At 31.9% G+C, this 14,038-nt stretch overlaps 2 protein-coding genes across 2 annotated transcripts; both read left to right on the top strand.

Moving 5' to 3' along the window:
* The first annotated feature begins 1,414 nt into the window (after positions 1-1,414).
* Positions 1,415-10,133, top strand: LOC106062425 (calcium and integrin-binding protein 1-like). The gene is made up of 7 exons (XM_013220696.2): positions 1,415-1,523; positions 3,363-3,397; positions 4,101-4,200; positions 5,358-5,502; positions 6,195-6,304; positions 7,487-7,575; positions 8,707-10,133. Exons 1-7 carry the CDS (start codon positions 1,473-1,475, stop codon positions 8,726-8,728), a joined length of 552 nt encoding a protein of 183 aa, XP_013076150.2. The 5' UTR covers positions 1,415-1,472; the 3' UTR covers positions 8,729-10,133.
* A 918-nt stretch (positions 10,134-11,051) lies between these two features.
* LOC106062423 (DNA-directed RNA polymerase III subunit RPC9-like) lies at positions 11,052-12,745 on the top strand. Its single transcript, XM_013220695.2, has 2 exons — positions 11,052-11,171; positions 12,087-12,745. Exon 2 carries the CDS (start codon positions 12,187-12,189, stop codon positions 12,625-12,627), a length of 441 nt encoding a protein of 146 aa, XP_013076149.2. The 5' UTR covers positions 11,052-11,171; positions 12,087-12,186; the 3' UTR covers positions 12,628-12,745.
* Positions 12,746-14,038: the final 1,293 nt, after the last annotated feature.

Consider the following 14,038-nt stretch of genomic DNA (forward strand, 5'->3'; position numbering starts at 1 on the left):
GCAATGTATTAAGGGCCTATAAATTCATATTAGAATATCTTTCAAGTACAATATTATTCAAAATGTACTTTTTTAATAGTATGAATAATGAGCTTTAGGTCAGGAGAACGCGTTTCTGCAGTGAAGAATGCAGGAAAACGCTTTTGTCGTCGGGGCTTCGCCCCGAACTTCATTGATGAATAATGAGCTGTAGATGTCAGGAAAATGCGTTTCTGCAGTAAAGAATGCAAGAAAACGCTTTTAGCGTCGGGGCTTCGCCCCGAACTTCATTGATGAATAATAAGCTTTAGATGTCATGAGAATGCGTTTCTGCAGTGTAGAATACAAGAAAATGCTTTTGTCGTCGGGGCTTCGCCCCGAACTCCATTGATGAATAATGAGCTGTAGATGTCAGGAAAATGCGTTTCTGCAGTAAAGAATGCAAGAAAATGCTTTTGTCGTCGGGGCTTCGCCCCGAACTTCATTGATGAATAATAAGCTGTAGATGTCAGGAAAATGCGTTTCTGCAGTGTAGAATACAAGAAAATGCTTTTGTCGTCGGGGCTTCGCCCCGAACTCCATTGATGAATAATGAGCTGTAGATGTCAGGAAAATGCGTTTCTGCAGTGTAGAATACAAGAAAATGCTTTTGTCGTCGGGGCTTCGCCCCGAACTTCATTGATGAATGATGAGCTGTAGATGTCAAAAGAATGCGTTTCTGCAGTGTAGAATACAAGAAAATGCTTTTGTCGTCGGGGCTTCGCCCCGAACTCCATTGATGAATAATGAGCTGTAGATGTCAGGAAAATGCGTTTCTGCAGTGTAGAATACAAGAAAATGCTTTTGTCGTCGGGGCTTCGCCCCGAACTTCATTGATGAATGATGAGCTGTAGATGTCAAAAGAATGCGTTTCTGCAGTGAAGAATGCAAGAAAACGCTTTTGTCGTCGGGGCTTCGCCCCGAACTCCATTGATGAATAATAAGCTTTTAATGTCAGGAGAATGCGTTTCTGCAGTGAAGAATGCAAGAAAACGCTTTTGTCGTCGGGGCTTTGCCCCAAACCCCACTAGGGAACCATATAGCGTTGCCCCACTTTTTCGCCGAAGGTTGAGAAATGCTGCTTTTTAAAATTCTCATATATATATATATATATATATATATATATATATATATATATATATATATATATGTGTGTGTGTGTGTGTGTGTGTGTGTATGTGTATGTGTGTTCTGTACACACGTTTATGCATAGGGTTAGGGTTTACTGTGCGTTAGGGTTAGGGTTTGGAAAAAAATCGCCCCCCCCAGTCCAAAGTTCTGGATCCGCTAGTGCATCTAAGGAGCGGGGTGTTCACTCGACGACCACGTTGAGGTGGTACTGGAACGCCGAGATCGGGACGTCACTGTATGTAGAAAATTTTAAGTAAAATAAGATACTTGAGTTGGCAGCAAGCTTTGTCTACTTGTTGAATCAATGTTTTGTAAACAAAAAAATGGGGGGATCACAAAGTGTATTTACAGACGAAGAACTTGATGATTACCAGGTAAGATCTAAATTAGATCTATCTTATTTATAGATCAAGCTATTAAATTCTAGATATATATATTATAAATAAAAACTAGAAGTCAATAATAAGATAGACCTATATCTTGTCTTGTCTGACAAAAGTCAGACTAAAGTAAAGTCAAGTCGGACTCAAGTGAACTCGTCTCAAGTGCTTAGAGTTTGAGGCTTAGACTTAGAGTACTTAGACGGCTTAGACTTTAGACTTAATCTACTATCTAGTGACTAGACTAGAAAATAGATTGATCTAGTCTAAAGTTAAATAAAATGTAGACTAATTATAATAATTAATTTATAAATTTAATTTAAAATATTTAAATTAAAAAAATAATCAGAAATCATATTGATAATTGATATGATTATGATATCAATCTCATACATAATAATTGAATTAAAGCAGAATTCCACATCATTTCATCATGTTAAATCATGATAATCTCATTTATAATTGTATTACATTTATTCTTTCTGGCTGCCTTTGGTCCTGTCTGGGGCATAGCCATAGGTCACCAGTCATCTTCCGCTAGGAGTCCAGGCATCTCCCATCTTCATGATCTTGGTCACTGTGCCATTTATTCCTCTTCTGTGCTGTCCCCTCTTCCTCTTTCCTTGAGGCTTCCGGGTTAGGCCTTGCCTCATCATTTAGTTGAACAAACTTATTATACAAAACAAAATGAAAAATGCCAAGTTTAATTTCATTATAAAGCAAAACATGATAGTTTTAGACAAATGAAAAGTAAATCAGGTTGTCTGTGGGAGAAAATGGAAACCACTAAGCTATATATATTATATATAAGCCTTAGTCTACATACTATTTACTATTCATTGGACTTTGGAATTTTATATGCACTTGACTAACTTGAGACAGATCTAAATCACAATAGGCCCTCTGCATCTTAAATGTCTATCAACTTCCTATGCCATATCTATTCTAATTAATAATTAATATTTTGATGTCCCTATAAATTTCTTTTCTGTAGTTCTAGGGTTAAATTTGAGTCTAGATCCTAGTAAGTCCTGGATCAGTGTTTCTGAGCCGTTTATTTAGCATATATTCAGTGTATTAGCTTGTTTAACATAAAATGCAAGTTAACTGATTTCATAAAGAACTCCCTGTTCTCCATGCAAGGAGATAAAAAAGAGGATATATATTGATTTCTGTTGAAATGTCTGAAATGTATAAGGCTCATCTTCTTAGAACTTGAACTCACTCTTTAAAATCATTCATCATCAGACTCCATTTTAGTGAGGGCTTGAGAGGTTAAAATCCTCTCTTTCAAAAGCCCTGGACAGAAACCCTGCTGTTTTGCATAGTACATATATATCACTGTAAAGGTAAAAAATGTGTGGTTTCCAGACCTGTCAAGACAAAAATCAGCAAGTCTTGGACAGTTAAAAAGAATATGAGACATGCTTTTATCTTTTTTTCCTGCAGCGGGTTACTGTGATTTTGGCCATAGCCATTTGAAATATTAGCCAACAGGGCAGTGGGCTGTCCTGCACTGTGCAATATTAGATTGCTCTGGCCTGGACACCCTGCACTGTGGGAAAGTGGGACATGTGGTCATGGCGCCTCATGTGCTCCCAAGTTCTGCAGGCTTTTTGGGACTTGTCCCAGTACTCAAACCACTTTTCCTTTTCCAATATTCCATTTCTATTTTTTTTATTCTTGCCAGAACATGATGAAAACTCACAGCCTGTTGTGTAGGTGGTGTTACACCTTCAAAATTATTAGTACCATATTCAATGTAGAACATATTCCATCAGCTCCTGTAGGGAATCCTTACATTTTTTTGTTTGTTTGTTTGTTCTTTTTCAGACTTTGACTTATTTAACTAAAAAGGAAATTCTTCTGTAAGTATTAAATTTTATACATTTTCTTGTAGCGGCAAAACTAGTGATTTTATTTTTAAAAACCGTTGCTTCTAACACTGTTAAATATTTGAAATGAGGCTCAAAAACTGCCATGGCATAAGAAAGTTATTTTAATTCTTAGAATAATATTTATATATAATATTTATTCATTTAGAACACTCACAAAACATTTTCATATTACGATTTCAAATATTATTTTATTATTTTAAACAACTTGTCAATTAGAATAGTTTCAGGATTCACAAAAAAAAAAAAGCCTACAAAAGATTTTATTTCAGAAATGAAGATTATTACATCTTAACCAAAACTTTCTGCAGGAAAGAATGGGATGGCAGGGTTCAAACTTAGGGCCATTGTGATGACAGTCTGAAACACATACCACATGACCATAGCACTAGTTATATATGTTTTGCATTTGCCTTGTTGTTCGCATCCTTTTATTTATTTGCTTAAAGTTATTAATCTCTAGACAATTTAGTTCATCCCTAAGCCTGTTGAACCATTAAGGCAACCCAGTAATGGAGATTAAAACTGGGGTTGATAATAATAAAGAACCAGCTACTGTCCAGAAAGTCATGCCCCTTTGTAATGCTACCATTGTACTTTATATTAAAGGAACTCTTGTGTACAGCTTTTCATTTTAGATATCAGAGTAACTACTGATTTCAAATTTGTTTTATAGTGTATATAAAAGATTCAAAGTCCTCGACCCAGAAGCTGTTGAAGCAAATAAAAATGCAAGACTTCCACTTGACAAGATTAGAGAGCTGCCAGAGCTTAAAGTTAGTTTGATTATGTATATCTTAAATACATTAAACTTATAACATTTAACACAATTACATTTATAGCAATAATATTAATGTCTTTGATTCTGAAGATTAAGGATGAGTGCAGTGTTTGACATGACTACATGTCGAGTTATTGTCATGAAAGATGAAAAAAAAGAGGATTAGACCAGAATTGATTGATTAATATAGCTTCCTAGAGGATAGTATAAAATTAAGTATATAGAGACTGATTAAACAGAGCATTTTAGCAACTATTATAAACTCTGTTGGTCTCAAATCTTTCATATGCTTTTATAAAGAATTATTTTAAGTGGATAGTGTTAACCTTAGTTACATGGCTTGGAACTGCCCTTCCAAAAAAAAAATAATTGCATTTTAGCCTAGTTTTCTGTTGGATATGACACCATCTGTCCAAAGATTACTTTTTTTTTAAGATTAAAAAAAAAGACTCTAGTTTAAAATATTTCATCTGCTCAGTGGCTGTTTGTTTTGTTAGGTAATAGTAAATAAAATAGAGTAAATATAGAAACTGTGCACTTTAGTTAGAGATGATAGAAATAGTGACGTGACCATACAGACTTTTGGATTTCAGAATAGGGCACATAAAATAAATGCCAGTGGATATTTATAGGCATTTGAAGGAAAAGTATAGTGAAATGGCTGCTAGTTTAGTGTAGATGGATTTAGTGACTAAGACAGTCATCTCTCATTGTAAATAAACAGTTGAATTTTTCTACAAACAATTATAAATCTACTTGTTTGTCTTGGATAATCGATATGTGTTGAACTCATATACCAAAATAATGTTATACCGATCAAGCAATCAAAACATAGTTTTTGTTTTTTTAACCAAACCAAATAAATAAATATAAAGGATAAATACATCCACAGATCAGTGTTTAGCCCATACTTCCTTTCAAAATTGTAAAAAAGTGATTGATTGATTGTAGTGGTTACTATAACTAAAATTGTTGCATCATGTGTTTATAGTTTTTATTGTTATCTATGATTTTACATTAGGAACCATCAGATCAGTCTATTGGAACTTCCTATCAAAAGCATGTTGGTTCCTCATTGATTAAATAACTTGTCCATAAGCTCTTTGTCTATAACAAACTTGTACAATAAAATTCATTTTTATTTTTATACAGGTGAATCCTTTCAGAGATCAGATATGTAAAGTATTCTCATCGTCTGGTGAAGGCATGACATTTGAAGATTTCCTGGATATGATGTCAGTGTTCAGTGATGGAGCCCCAAAAACTGTTAAAGTGGAATATGCTTTCAGAGTCTATGGTAAGCATCAGTTAGAAATAATAAATACAAATGACTGTCGCAAGAAATTAAGTCAATACCTAACACTGAAGGTTAATGGTTGAATCAGAGCAACTGTCACTAAACATGCACCTTTTTCTTTTTTTTTTTCTTCTGATCTATATCCAACATTACCTTCCCAAAAAATGACCATCAATAGCTTAATTACTTAAAACCAGTGAGTACTGTTATAGGGAATAAAAGTAAAGTACCCCTTTCAGACCTTGTGATCTTTAGAACAGACAATGTAAAGGTCATCTGTTTCTATGGATGACGTTTAACTAGGGTGTCTTGTGGCTAACATAATGACCAATCATTTTTTCTTTTTCTCCAACTAAAGTCAGGTGCCCATTTGAGGTGGTTGGACTAAGGGGCTAAATTGGGACTAAATCCCAAAATTCAAAATTGAAGTATCGCCAAGATTCAAACCAGAGGATGCATGTATGTATTTTCTCGGTGCCTAAAGATTTACATTGGAGAGACTGATAGATAACTACACAGCTGCTAGAAGATCTCAGAGATATTAAAAATCACAAAAAATAGGCTGTGCTCCATTCACTTTAATATTGCTATAACAATAACACCTAACTGCTAGCTAGAAAACAATAGTTTTTTGTCAGTTCTCATTCTTTACTTAATCACGTATGTATAATTTTTATTTTCCCACCTTTCAGACTTTGATGGGGATGACTTGATCTCGGATTCAGACATCAAACAAGTGATTGAATGTTTGATTGGTAGCAATGAACTCACTGAGGATGAAATGCACCAGCTCATTGATAATGTAACTATATTGCATAGATTGTATAGCAATAACACAGTATAGTAGATTGTATATCGATACCACAGTATATTACATTGTATACCATTACCACTGTATAGGAAGCTGTTGTTATTGTTTTTTTACAGAGGTAGATGTTGTATGTAAAAATGTATGTAACTTGCGATCTATGGGGCAGATAATGCCAGGTTCCCATAAGAATAGGGTGATCCAAAATCTCAAAATTTAGCCATCATCAAGATTTAAACCCACCCCTTGGTTCAAAAGCCAATTGCTTTACCACTCAGCCATCATGCCATCTGTAGATGTTGTACAATTGTACTTTACAAGGAGTTAGTTGGAAAGCTCTTGTGATTTCAGATTTGTGGACTCTAGGATGGCTACCTGGTTGTGTGACTCTGTAGTCCCAGGTTTAAACCCTGTCTGCCATCATCCCATAACTTCCTGCTTGAAGTTTGGGTTAGGATATATCTTTTTGTACATAATCTCCTTGTCTAACACTATCATGTATAGTAGGATTCTAACAGAACATGTAAAACAAATGAAACAGACAACAGTAATGAAAGCTCATTAATGTGTAACAAGTCTTGTTATTAAGGTGAATGTGTTATCTGAATAATACTGTCTTTCCCAGAAGCCAACTCTATCAGTTAGAAATGTGATGAATACAATGAAACTCTCTCAATATATAATAGCTTATCATACCCATAAATGTATGTATCAAATTTAAGCATGGCTGCTTCTAAAAGTAAGCTATTTAGGGTAAATTTTTATTTAGGTGGTTGTTTCTACTATATTATATATAAAATATTAATTAGACCAATAAGTACCCACTTAATTGCGAACCATTTAATTTAATTTTACAAGTAGCTCTTTCAGACTTTGTGATATGAAGGTCATCTCTCTCTATGGGCACAGAGTGTTATGTGGCCATCACATCCACCAACCAGGTTTTCTTTCCCCAACTAATGTCATGTACCCATTAGAGTTGGGTGAGCTCAGGAGGATCATAAAAAATCCTGAAATTCAAAATCACAGACTTCACAGAGATTGAAACTTGAGACCCTCAGTTACCCCTCAGATATCTCGCCCCACAATTAACATTATTCTGCATACTATCTGCTATTTAATAGTACATTCAATTACTACAAATATTGTTCTCTTATTTTTCTTTTGATTTGAAAGATTTTGGAAGAGGCTGATCTGGATGATGACAAGGCTCTCTCATTTGCTGAGTTTGAGCATGTTATTTCTAAGTCTCCTGATTTTGTTAAGTAAGTCGACTTGTGATTTTGAAATTTTGAAACCTTACACACTTTTAAAAAATAGGGTAACAGGTTAAAAGTGTAGGAGGTAATTCTCTCTTCTTCTTTTAAAAAATTCTACATGTTATAATGCTATTTAAAGTACAATGTCTCTCATAAATTTAAAAGCTTGCCTTGAATTATGTGAAATTTACTCTGCACATTTTTTTTTTCCAGTTAATTTTTTATTTTCAGAGTATAGAAATCAAATTATATCAACAAGATTTTTTTTTTATTGTTGTTTTTAGTTTTACTGAAATAGAGGTTGGAGAGGGATTGTGGTTTTGTAAGTTAAGCTAGTTAGGTACAGTTTTTTTTTTCTTTATGGGCACGACATGGCCTAAATTGTGCAGATGTGCCAAAAACCCAAAATATCAAATATCATATTGTATCTTTACTGATTTCTTTTCAAATTTTATTTATTAAACAACTTGTGTATTATAGTCTGCTTATCAATGCAAGGTCATGGCCTCACTAAACAGCTACAAAACACTGTACTGATTAGCAACCCTCTAGAGAAATAAAGATATCAGTAATACTTTTTTATTACAGTTTTATCATTGGTTTAAATAAAGCATAGCTTCCCTCTATATCAAATTTCATAAGGACTTCTAATTTTCTTGAAGAATTACCATTTTCCATCTTTTTAAATTTCTTTTATTCATTTAGTTTGAAATACAAAATATTTTTAAAGAGCAAGTTTGTTTTAAGAACTTAAACAACAAATTAACTATATAATTTCATTAAAATAGTGATTCCACTCATCCTATCTATTTTTTCTTTTAGGGCTTTCTAAGGAGCATGTAGAATACTTTCAGCCATTTTTATGATAAAAGGCTTAGAAGTTTAAAATATTATTTGCATAATCCTAATAATATAATTATTCTTACTTTCCTTAAGAAATTTCAGGTATCGATTAATTTTACAAATTTAGTATTTTAAATACTGAGTAAAAATGGTACACCCAAATGTTGTCAACATTGTTAAGCTTTGGAGCAAAGTTTTCTGTTATTTAGGTTATCTACCCTCATACTTTTATTTCAGGGCTTTGTTCATCAAGGAAATTAATGACTAAAAACATATATTTTTTTTTTATTTCAGCTCTTTTCGTATCAGAATGTGATGAAAGGAGAGTTGGCAGCTTAAAGCTGACTGCAGGGTTTTTCTGGCCGTCCTATTTCTAATGGCTGTTATATATAATATACATTTAAGCCTCTTCAACTATTTACTTTCCATGCTACTAAATATTTATTGGTCAAAATTTGTTTTAATGCCTGCTTTATATTTATTCTGTACCAGTAGTATGGCCATCTACCATTCACACTTCATAGAATTTTTTAGGATTGCAGTTTTCAGAAAGCTGAAAATGTCTATATTTTTTAACTTGCTGCTCACTTAATAAGTTTCTTTAAATGATGCATAAGGTAAACACTGCTTAAATCTAAAATAAAAAAAAAATTTTTTTAAAGTAAAAATTTGTTTTGGTAAGATTTTTAGGCTTCATTTTTTGCATTTCTTTGCTTTAAATACCTACTAAATTAAGTGATCATAGTTCAGTTAAAGATTAAAAAAAAACAACCCTATATTTCAAATTTATAGAATGTTTTTACAGTTTGAAAACTAAAATGAAAAGATTGAATATAAGTCAATAAAAATCTTATCACATTTACTTACAGAAATTTTAAAAGTACCTTGCTTGTATCCAATGTGTAGATATATCAATAATTATAAGAATTACAAAATCTTGTTTTGGTACTTAATGTATGAATCTCACTTTTTTCAATGGTAAGATATAAACTCAAAGATTATCTTCCTTCTAAATATACTCATTTTAATGTATATTACTCTGGTTAGATGCATGTATTTCACAATTATAAAAAGAACTACTGCATGTATTTTTGTTATTACTAAAAACAAAATCAGTTGTACTCAATTACACTGCACTGCTATATTATTAAATGGTAAATTTAAAGGCACATTCAAAGTAATTGTAAAAAAGACATAAATAATAATTTGTTATGATTAGGTAAAAAAAAAATAGTTTCGACCTAAGATTTACACTTTATTTCATTTTGATTTAATTTTAATGTTTTAATTTAATTTTTTTTTTTGTATCATCCAATTTTCATCTCAAATGTTGACAGACTTGCCAAGTTCTAAAGCAGAACATTTTATCTGTGATATTTTGATTTACTAAGAAAGAAATGTTATGCCTTATATAAAATATTTGTTATTTACTGTTGTTATTAAATCCATCTAATCATAAACTCTGTTGTTTTTTAATCACAGAGAGCATTTTTGTGAGACCCAAAAATTTTAAGTCAGTCAATCTCACTTCATTTTCTTGCCATTTTATTATTGAATTTTTAATTTTTTTTTAAAAATTGATTCTCTTATATTTGTATATCATGGACTTTATAATAGTGTTTGATTATGCAAAAAAATATTATTTCTTCTATATAAATGACACAAATTTTTTATTCTAATTATAGTAGACATTTTACTGAAATAAATATATATATACACAATTTTTGGTTTTGTTAATTTTTATCTGTAAAGTACTTTTTATTGTGGAATAATTTGTAATATTTAATTGATACAATAAACAATAGTTTTCTCAACTTAACAATATTTATTTACAATTTGTTTTTATTTTTCCTAAACCCTGAAACTTTGATAATATGGATGAAAATTTCAAGTTTTTAAAATGTTAACATAATATAATAATAAAATGTTAAAAAGCTTAATGTTAGTTAGAAATAAAAAAGGCCACATAGTTCACTTAAAAAAAAAACACTTCTAAATTCACCTGTCCATTAGCACTCTGATGTTTAGATGTTTCAAGAAAAGTAATCATATCAAACATTTAAAATGCTGTAAAAATGAGATCTGAGTTCTTCAAACCTTTTCAATTAAATTTCCTTAAGTAAATAGCTCATATTATCCATAGAAGCTAATAGAACTAAAAATAAAATTGTATCAATACCAAATAATTGTATGGCTATCAACATAAAAAACAAAAAACTTTCACTTAAAAGAGAAAATTATATTTAACTTGAATAGTAAAAGAATGACATATTTGTGAATTTTTTTTAGCTGTTTATTTATTGACATTAAAAAAAAAATATATGATAGTTGAGCTACTACTTTCAACTTCAAAATTGTAAAATATTTTAAATATAAACTTACAAAAAAAATATGCTCTGAAGCATAAACAAAAATGGGCACAAATTCTTTTTCACAGACAATAAAACTGATACCCAGGGCCTGAGTAGGTTGGGTTAATTTAGCTTAGTTTCTTTGCTCAAACGGCTTTTCCACTTTCGGGGGCGTTAAAAATGTGTAAGTGCATAGCTAGTTTGGCAACACCAAAGACATAAAAATGTATATAGGTCTACGCGATATCTAAAATGGGAGATCTTTAGTAAAAGAAAATTAGATTAGAATGACAGCATTAACGAATCTTTAGTTCCAAAGATCACATATTTTCTAGATCTAACTACCTAACAAGATGATAAACAATGCCACGGTTTGAAAAAAAAATCGTCGAAAGCATTATAAATTTTGTATGTAATTTAGTGTCATAATCTGTATCTTTCCCTTCTATATCGGTACATTTGTTTTTGTTACATTGAATCTAGATAAATAGATCTAGGTCTAAGTAACTTCGTTAGAAAAAAAAGGCAACAAATGATGTCAAATTGACTCAAATGCGTGCTTGTACTTGCAAACTTCAATAACTTGCAGTGTGCAGGAGTTGGTCACTTGCTAATTGCTTTATTTTATTATAAACTAGATTTCTAAATGTTTAAATCTAGATCTAGTATTTAACTACACATTAGACATAATATTAGTATAAGATCTACATCTATATAATAATAATTAAACTTGGGTTACTTGCTATAACTCTGTCTCTGTAAATCAATGATTGTTCCATGATACTACTGATACTGATAGATTGGAATCTATCATCTATTAGTCTAGTGAAACTAGAGTAGTGATACTATTTGTTCTATTATTAAAATAAGTAACAAGTGTTCTTCACAAAATAAATATATAAAAAATAGTATTTCAGAATAAAAAGACACAAATTGCTAAATATCCATATCCAATATATTATTGTCTTGTTTTAAAGAGGTGCTGTAGCTGAGTGGTAAAGCCATTGGCTCCCAAACTTTGGGACCTGGGTTCAAATCTTGGTAAGATTGGGATTTTCAATTTCTGGATCTTTGGGTGCCTTTGAGTCCATCCAGCTCTAAAATGGGTACCTGACATTAGTTGAGGAAAAGTAAATGCGCTGGTTGTTGAGCAGGTCACATGATACCTTTGTTAACTGTGGGCCACAAAAACAGATGCCCTATAGATCATATGGGTATCTTTACTTTCTCTACTTTATTGTCTTGTTTTAGAAATTTGCACATTCTTTATTTTCTAATAATCTATGATTTTAATATATAAATTTTGTTTGTATTTTTCCTCAGATATTGATTGCATTGGTTGTGCTTGTCTGGTGTTTTGTTATAGCAGCAGGAAGGCAAGCTTCCGCAAGGTATATGTTAACTCGCTAAAAGTGGACTGACCATGGAAGTCAAAAGTGAAAACTATGCCATGCTAAGCAACTTTGAAGTTCTTGGCTTACTGAGAGACATCCAAGCTGGTAGAGGCCAGAAAAAGCCAAATAAATATCAGTCCAATCTGGCCACCATCACCTACGAAACAATCAAGTGTTTGGAAAACTGGCCTTGCTCACACCATTCTGCAGAAGGCATCACCCAGGTCATGAAGGCTCTGTCCAAGTTCAAACTGACCCCTGCGGAAAAGCTACAGCTCATTAACCTCCGACCCAGCACAGCAGTTGAGATTCAGCTTGTGGTGGAGGAGAGTGAGGAAAGGCTCACAGAGTCGCAGATTGAAGAACTTTTAGATCTAATAGCCACCTACTTACCTGGCAATGAAGCAGAGAAAGAAGATGAAGGTGAAGTGATGGATGAAGAAAATGACATTGAAGAAGACCAAGGCTAATCAATACTTTTAGATTACAATGTCTATTGTATCTCTTTTTTCTGTATTTTATTTTTTTTTCTATCTAACTGATAGTGTACAAAATCTATTTATGTAATAAATATATTATTTTTAATCATCTAGCTTGTTTACTTTTCATTGAATATGTTATTATTTGAAGAAAAAAAAAATTCTATACATGTCTTTAAATTTTTTATTTGAAATTTAGTAGCAGAAAATAGGCACAACTATACATTTTGTTCATTTACATTTGAATTTTGGGTGTCTTTCATGTTCTACATTCTCTGTATCTACCTTGCTTACATCTTTCCAACATTTCCTTTAGGTCCTCTATACCCCTGAATCCCAATCTACAGCCTGCCAGCCGTATCTGGCCCATAAAGTAAAACTATTAGGCCCCTTGTAAGTTCTGTGGGAAAAAAGTGGCTTGTTAAAGACAAAAAAGGGAGGTAAAGTATTGAATCAGACTAAGACCTCCATGTTAGAAAAGTTATGACCCTTTGAACACAAGAATGAAGAAGACAGATTGCCAAGAAAGCATCTTTTAAGAATTACTGTCATCTTAGTTTCTAATTTTTGTTTGATCATTAATTCACTATTGATTTATTTATTTATTTGTTTGTCTAAAATATTGTAAAGTTAAACTTTGTGTAGCAGGCATGGTGGTTGAGTGGTAAAGCACCTGGCTTCCAAACTGAGGGGTATCAGGTTCGAATCTCTGTGAAGACTGTGATTTTGTTTTTCAGAATATTTAGGATGCCCCTGAATCCACCCAACTCAAATGGGTACTTGACATTAGATGGGGAAAGGAGATAGAAACATGATCATTACTTTGTCTACCCTATAGATCTGAAAGGGATACTTTGAAAAATACAAACATTGTGTATACATGAATAAATATATATAAAACCAATTGTATATATTATCGGTATAGAAAATACTAAAAACATGCATATATGTAACCCTGCCGGACCAAGTATATTATCGGTACTTGTGGTTTTAGTTATAACAATAAAAAAAATAAGATTTACTAATATTGTACTTGATGTCTGCTTTCACATCAGTTATAATCAAGGTCAGAGTTAATGCTTTTTTTTTTATTTGACAAGGTCAATTAAAATAGACTTTGGCCACTCAGGATTGTATGGTGTAGATTTGTTGCACTTAGTTTGCAAACATTTGAATAATGGTTAATTTAAGCAGATACAAGAAAGTTTTTTTAAGCATTAACCCAGAAGTACCTATTGTATAGTGGAAAAAAAATGTTAAACTAATGAGCAATAAATTTTATGAAAGATTATAAACAACATTACAACTTAATTAGTGGACACAAAATGTGCCAAATATAAAAATTAACAACTTAATTAGCATCAAATATTTTTATAAATAATTTACAGCCATAAATGCTTTG

Source organism: Biomphalaria glabrata, chromosome 5, assembly GCF_947242115.1.
Source record: "Biomphalaria glabrata chromosome 5, xgBioGlab47.1, whole genome shotgun sequence".
NCBI lineage: Eukaryota > Metazoa > Mollusca > Gastropoda > Planorbidae > Biomphalaria > Biomphalaria glabrata.

What these genes read in the sequence shown, in the direction of transcription:
- LOC106062425 (XM_013220696.2), top strand. Translation starts at nt 1,473, where the DNA reads ATGGGGGGATCACAAAGTGTATTTACAGACGAAGAACTTGATGATTAC. An exon ending in GAGAGCTGCCAGAGCTTAAA is followed by an intron (nt 4,201 to 5,357) that starts GTTAGTTTGATT and finishes ATTTTTATACAG; the next exon opens with GTGAATCCTTTCAGAGATCA. An exon ending in TGCACCAGCTCATTGATAAT is followed by an intron (nt 6,305 to 7,486) that starts GTAACTATATTG and finishes TTGATTTGAAAG; the next exon opens with ATTTTGGAAGAGGCTGATCT.
- LOC106062423 (XM_013220695.2), top strand. Translation starts at nt 12,187, where the DNA reads ATGGAAGTCAAAAGTGAAAACTATGCCATGCTAAGCAACTTTGAAGTT.